Source organism: Castanea sativa, chromosome 2 (genome assembly GCF_040712315.1).
Source record: "Castanea sativa cultivar Marrone di Chiusa Pesio chromosome 2, ASM4071231v1".
Lineage (NCBI taxonomy): Eukaryota > Viridiplantae > Streptophyta > Magnoliopsida > Fagales > Fagaceae > Castanea > Castanea sativa.
The window spans coordinates 24266687-24273955 of record NC_134014.1 but is presented as its reverse complement, the minus strand read 5'-3'; the positions used below and the strand labels follow the sequence as shown (position 1 = coordinate 24273955).

The 7269-nt window shown below is 35.4% G+C and overlaps 1 protein-coding gene across 1 annotated transcript; it reads right to left on the bottom strand.

Moving 5' to 3' along the window:
- Positions 1-907: 907 nt before the first annotated feature.
- Positions 908-6752, bottom strand: LOC142625592 (3-ketoacyl-CoA thiolase 2, peroxisomal-like). The gene is made up of 14 exons (XM_075799236.1): positions 6549-6752; positions 6202-6278; positions 5997-6081; positions 5711-5837; positions 5524-5622; positions 5235-5302; positions 5019-5126; positions 4858-4935; positions 4593-4725; positions 4400-4496; positions 3306-3429; positions 3115-3223; positions 1279-1362; positions 908-1176 (listed from the first exon to the last, which is right to left on the bottom strand). The coding sequence occupies exons 1-14, from the start codon at positions 6660-6662 to the stop codon at positions 1067-1069; spliced, it is 1413 nt and encodes a 470-aa protein (XP_075655351.1). The 5' UTR covers positions 6663-6752; the 3' UTR covers positions 908-1066.
- Between the last annotated feature and the right edge of the window lie 517 nt (positions 6753-7269).

The window sequence follows — 7269 nt, the reverse complement described above, 5'->3', positions numbered from 1 at the left end:
ATTTAGAGAAGTACTATGTTCACAACATCTTCACAACACTTTTTCAACAAATGATAAGTTATTATTCGTTCTAATTTGAATTCACAACTTAAAATTACTTTTTTGTCTACCCACAACAACCAATAACATTCTACCACTTACCATCACACACCTTTAACGCAACGGTCACTTTATAAGTATAATCACTTGTGGGGTGCGAGGGATAAAAACCAGAGTTCAATTCTCTAAGAGGGAGCTTCACACACATATACACTTATATTATTCTAGAGTAGAATTTCTATTTTATATCCAAAAACAACCTGCCACTTAAGATTTGTTGTGAAAGTATTGTGGATATAACATTCCTTAATTATTTATATTAGTCTCTAGAATTCATCATATTTATCATAACCCACTCTGATCAACTGCTCTTTTTGAACTGGAGGAATTGATACAGTATCATGGAAGAAAAAACTGCCCCATTTATCTCTTTAAGATAAGGCAGCGCAAGTATTTCGAGTCAAGCTAGCTCTATATTCCATATGACAATTAAATTAACATTCTTTTAAGGGAAGAAATTCACCTACAAACCAGGTTGCTGGAAAATTCCTCCAGGTTGAAAAGAAATTAATTAAAATACACGACTCCTACTTCTGCATAGTTGAGAAAAGATGATTGATAAGTAACCTTACCCTCAATTTGAAAAAAAGTTGATTCCTTAACTCAAATTTGCTTGGACAGAGTGCACTGAGGGCACTCAAATCGCACTTGTTAAGTCCATATGACTACTGCATAGAAAGTTTGAGGTCTTGAAAATTGGAGAAAACAAATATAGGATTGCCTCCTTCCTATAGTTGGGAAGGTCTGCATCTTAACACCCTAAGCATAACCAAATGATTTGACTTGATACTAAAACGCAGAATAAGAGTGCAGAGAAGAAATGTTAACTAATTACTTCAATCCTTTAATCCCTGTAGATTTTTAACAAAACATAATGTCGAATTATTATAATGCTTTTACTAGGAGTTCCAATCCCAGTCATGACATTATTCATAGGACTTTGCCATAAGCAGCAGGAAAAAATATTCTACCAAGCATCCTTAGATAAAAGACTGTTGCTTTGAACTACCCGGGCATTGCAGAGGTCATCAACAGCATCGCCCCTTTCAAAAACAGCGGCTGCCCCCATTCCAGAGCCTGCATTTTAGTTAAAAACATTTGTATTGAGTAGCATACCCCTACAGATAAACATGCTTGTACTTAAACATCATTTACACACAAAGAAAAGAGATAAAGTACCTATGCACATTGATATCACTCCAAAGCGGCAGTCTTTTCCACGACGTTTCATCTCATGCAATAGAGTAGCAACACAGCGAGCGCCTGTAACAGACACAACAGTCAAACAAATTTCTTTGTTGATAAAAGACAATCTCCATACCATGTTGAAGGTCCAACTAAAGTATAAGACAACAATTTAAGCTTGTCACGCAGGTGACCTGAGTTCGATCCCCAGAAATAGCACTTTTGTTTATTAATTAAAAAAAAATATATTTGACACCAATTTGAAATGATATGAACAGATATCAAAATGATATTCCAAACTTTGTCTTCGAAAATTATGCATCAATGCATATTGAAAGAGAGAAAATAGCCCTCCAACCATTTCCCTAGATGAATCCAGCATTAGTTCTTATGAACCCTTTGTAGACAAATGCTCCTACCTAAAACTTTGCATCCAGCAGCTGAACCTAACTTTATCATTTAACAATGACAATATACTTGCAAAATGAAAGTTGTGCTTAGAGAGGTATTACTCATCAGCAAAAGCACAATGCGGATAGCAAAACCCAACTTGCCCTTTTTGGCAGGTGCTGCTTGAGCACCCATACTAGGTTCTCCAAATGATAACAAGGATTTCAACAGCCTACTAATATGCAACCAAACAAGAACGAGTTTGTGTGTGAGTGTTGTTATCTTTTAGGGTACAAGGATGAATTCTACAATAAGCAGCTAAGTAACCAAACATCTATTACAATTTTGAAAAGACTTCTTAACCATTCTAATGGAACTTTTCCTGATGGGACTTGGAGATTTAAATAGAACAGGACATTTGTGTTCTGACTTTAATACCTTTTTCACATGTAAAGAGTAAAGATACATTTTAAGTGATTCTATGGAAAGCTTATTTGAATAAGACTCATTGAGCAAAACAATTGAGTTTCAAATACAAAGCTATGACAGCTTAATTCAAATCGCATATGCATAACGTCCTCCTTCCATCCTCTTTAACCTACTTCAAAGTTGCCAACTGCCACAAACTTCTCTTCTTTTCAACCAAAGTCAGTTCCAACTGTAATGTCATGTTAATTATGCAATCCTTAAAATGGCTTAATTGCAGAAAGGTAAATTAAAAATTGAATATCAATGTGAAAATATAGCAAACCATCAAAATAACACACGAAATATCAGAAAAACATGATGCCAATCTGATTAATTGATTATTGCTCTATGTTAATTGCTATTAATCTTCAGTGTAATAGTCTAATCCCAAAACCATGCAAGTCTTGCCGCAGAGCAAGCAATCAGCATATAAACCCAAAACCACCTGCTATACAGTACTCGCAACACATTCCAAACAAATTCAACATAAGAGTAAGAATAAATGAAAAGGAAATGTTTGCTTTATAATATAAGTTCAGGTTCAACGTAGATTTCTTTTCAAAGGAGAGAACAAAAGGGTGGATTGTGTGTGTGTGTGTGTGTGTGTGTGTGTGGGGGGCGGGGGGGGGGGGGGGGATCATTTCTCAATAAAAACACTTTGAATGCAGCAGGCTCTCCTTTGTCTATTGGCATACTAGCCAGATGAGCATTTCGGAGAAAATGATTCCTATAAAACCTAATAAACAAAGTCCAACTACACACTTAAGTCAATCACCAATAGCATCTTCATGAGACACTTGAGATGTAATACTAAGTAACTCAAACAACAAGCTTAAGAATTACCATATAACATCATGCTTGCATCTTCTATTTATCTTGCGCATTTAGGTGCATGTTTTATATATCTTGTAATATTAGCGTTTCAAAATTATAGATAGTGTAATTTAACATTTTGAATTTTCTAGCATATACCTGTAGCACCCAAAGGATGCCCAAGGGCTATAGCACCTCCATTCACATTGACTTTTTCTGGATCAAGTTCCAACTTGTTACGACAATATACAAATTGGGATGCAAATGCCTGCACAGTTGCAAATTTCCTGATTAATTATATATTCACAGTTCCTGAATACAAAATAAGAATTTATACTATAGTTTAATACCTCATTAATCTCAAAAAGGTCAATATCATCAAGCTCTAAACCGGCAGCCTTGACAGCAGCTGGAATTGCAGCGGCTGGGCCGACACCCATGATTGCGGGATCAACACCAACAGCGGCAAAAGTCCTACAGGACCAACAGAGGGTAATTTTCTTAGTATATTAGAAGTAATTTCAATTATTTTGCATTAATTTATTGGACTAGCCATAAAACAGTTTAATTGTCTATTTGTTTTTTTTTTTGGATAAGTGAAAAGAAAAACGTAAAGTTTAATAGTGAAGGGGAAATAGATCCTTATTTACTAGATGGGTTCATTTAGTCTATTAAATCATAATAAACGCTAAGTGATTAATTATCTACATCAAGGGTAAACCTATATCTATATATATATATATATATTGGTAACACATGCACCCTATGGGTTTTGAACCTACCTCACCCTCCACCTAGCACATGCAAGGGAAGGGATGGGAGGAGGAAGGGGGGATTCATACAAGTGACATCCATGTCTTGAGGCATGGTCCCACTTGAGGGTGATACCCTGAGGTTCACAAAGAGTCAACTCTTAACATATAAAACATGATGAATAAGGTTTCCAGGTTGAGGTTGGAGAGAAGTATTCATCCTACGTGGAGTTGTAAGAACCTCTTTACTGTGTTTTGGATCCTGGAATATAGGATGGTAAGGTCAATGAAAAATGTAAAACCACGATGAGGAAAATTAATGACAAAACCTCTTTACAGTGTTTCACTACATTGTCCCAAAGAGCCACAGAAATTACAGAGCATACTTATCAATTTACATGGTTATTTATTTGGGTGAGCACTAGTGGGTGATACTCCACTTCAAATAACTGACCATGAAACTATTTTTCAAATTTGTTCTTGCCAAGAGAAACTAGGGACTAGTGAGTGGTGAGGCTTCCAGCAAATATATGTAGACCAAACAGAAGTAGTGAGATACCAACAGAAACCAAGCACTATAATAAAGTAGGCTTCTGTGCATTAAAGTGACAATGTGAATATTGCCTGTGTGCTGGACATTATTTGTGCAACTTATAAGATAAATGAATAAGCATGGTCCATAAGTTACATACCTGAATACACCAAGGATGGGCAGTCCCTTTTGCACTGCAATGCTTCTCTTCATGAGGAGAACAGCCCCAGCACCATCACTCACTTGGCTAGAATTGCCTATGATAAAAGTACCAAATTATGAAATGGTATAGAATCAAACTAAATGTGATATGTTTATGAGAAAACTAATCATGAGTGTTTTGTATCCAATACCAGCAGTGGTACTCCCATCTTTCTTAAAAACAGGCTTCAGTTTTGCCAGATCTGAAAATCTTGCATTAGGTCGAACCCCATCATCAATAGAGATTGTAACAGGCTTCTCATCACCAGTTTTTGGATCGACAATCTATTTTAAATGAAAAATAGATCAATGCCCTAATGAAAACCATATATGTTCTTGCACAAAAACAGTACTAGAAGTGCAATAGAATAGTGAAATTCTGCTCAAAGCCTAAAACTGAAATGCAATAGTGAATACCTTGGTTGGCACAGGAATAATTTCATCCTTAAATTTACCAGAGGCAATAGCAGCAGCAGCTCGTTGATGTGACTCGACCTAACAGAAAAAATTTAAGAAAATCAATAGAAAAAAAAAATGCATTGGATCGCTCTGAACACTGAAAGGTTCATTCAACTTACTGCAGCTTGATCTTGTTCCTGCCTAGTTACACCAAAACGATGTGCAACATTTTCTGAGGTTATCCCCATGGGAAGAAGGCAACTTTGGGCTTGTTCAAAGATCTTTACCTGTAATTATGAAAGGAAGATCATATGAGAACCTAATTATCCTATCATGTATTTTCACCAACAATCTTATGCATATTAGTAAAACGTGATGAGAGAAAAAGAGTGTACTTTGGGATTCACCGATCCTTCCCATGCCAATGGACTAGAAGTCATGGATTCCAAGCCAGCTCCAATGCCTGTATGAAATTAATAGAGATAAATCTTTATCTTTAACCCAAGAAAATAAAAAATACAGGAAGAAGAAAAGGAAGGGTGGGGCAGAGTGAATTATTAGGTCCGCCTGGTTGAGCCTGCTCTATTCTCACATGACTGTGCCCCATGTGTACGGCGCCCAGCTTCATGAGGCGGACTCTACCCGGTGGACCTAATAATTTCCCTTTGGGGATATGCTCTTTACCAATGTCATAAAATCCAGCTCTTATAGCTGCAGCAACATCAGCAACCGCCTGAAGCCCAGATGAACATTGCCTATTCACAGTCCTGATAGGCACAGTTTCTGCACAACACAATTGTGACATACATGAGCAATAAAACACCAATAACTTCAAGGTTAACAAATTAAGGGCTGAAAAGGAAAAACCCACCAGGGAAACCAGCATAGAATGCAGCCATCCTGCATTCAGTTGCTCTTTGAGATCCTGGGGCCAACACGGTACCCACCACAATATCCCCAACTTCACTAGGATTCACATTGCTTTTCTCTATCACTGCCTATAAACCAAACAATTATCACAAAAGTAAGTTACATCTGAATAGAACACTACTAAAATAAAAACTTTTCGCTATACCCAACAAACCAAAAATACAATCGGATTTCGTCCTCCTTACAAACTTTAGAGGTAAAAAAAGAACAATTCAATAAAAACCCACCTTCAAAACTGGTGCAAGGAGATCATCGGCATGAGTATCCTTGAAACCACCACGCTTGGCTTTGCAAATTGGAGTCCGATACGCTCTGTTAATATCGAAGATTCATGAAATTCAATTCAAAACAAAGGTGAAAAAAATTTGGAAAAACAAAATGAAATTGGAAATAAATGTGGATATAAATCTAAAAAAGGATGAGCAAGCTTACGCGACAATGACAACATCGTCCCCAAACACCGAAGTCCTATGGTACGCAGCACTATCCCCAGCTGCACATGCTGATGCCTACAAATTTTTATCAATCATCAGTATTTCTTTCTTTTTATTTTAAAAAATAATAATAAAATTGAAAGGTTATAATTTGAAAATCGTATGATCGGAGATCGAACATGTCGAATAAGCATAACAAATAGTAAACTAACTTTATACAAATTATGGGTATGGATCTAATAAAGGATTTACAATTAGATTGAAAAATTGGAAATGATTAAACTGAAATTCAGCGAGATAGCAATGGATCCGAAACGAAAAGAGAGAAAGAATTTAAAGCAATACCGAGATTGGAGGAGAAGAAGAAGAAGAAGAATCGGTGCCGTAAACAAATGAAGAAGAAGAGGAAGGTCGAAGGTGTTCCAACAGAACACGTTGCCTGTTAATAGCTTTCTCCATCTCAGACTTTCTCTCTCTCTAGAATAGAACACAAGAGACGGAAGAGGGCGGTGCTCTTTTTTATAGTGATGTATGGCGGTTGGAGGGCCAATCAAGCAAACACTAAATTTGATTGTATTTATTAATATCCAAAACTTAGGATAGACTTCAACAGGTTTTAGTATTATTATTTTTATAATAATAAAATTGTGCCAACAAAAAAAAAAAAATTGTAAAAGAAACTAGTCAATTTTTTTTCCAATAATTTTTTTTAATTTATAAATTAATATACTTAGGACATCTGTTATTTTGTTCAAAATAATATATATTTGACAAATAAAATTTTGTTTCTACTAAATTAATTTTTTAGGGGTTAAACATTATTAAAATTATAAATTTAGTAGTAACTCTTTGATTCTCAAACCAAAAAAAAAAAAAGTCCCTTTCGATAAAACAAAATAGTGGTAGTTATTTATTAAAAAAATCCGTTTGATGATACTTGATATTTCTTTTTCTTTTTTAATGGAAAACAAGTATTTATTTGTAGAAAGTGACAAAAGAAATAAAAAGAAAAAAAAAAATCTTACCTGCATATGATTTGGATATCCAACCAAAATGCTTATCTAAA

What these genes read in the sequence shown, in the direction of transcription:
- LOC142625592 (XM_075799236.1), bottom strand. Translation starts at nt 6,662, where the DNA reads ATGGAGAAAGCTATTAACAGGCAACGTGTTCTGTTGGAACACCTTCGA. An exon ending in CTTCTTCTCCTCCAATCTCG is followed by an intron (nt 6,279 to 6,548) that starts GTATTGCTTTAA and finishes AAAAATTTGTAG; the next exon opens with GCATCAGCATGTGCAGCTGG. An exon ending in AAGGATCGGTGAATCCCAAA is followed by an intron (nt 5,127 to 5,234) that starts GTACACTCTTTT and finishes TCATAATTACAG; the next exon opens with GTAAAGATCTTTGAACAAGC.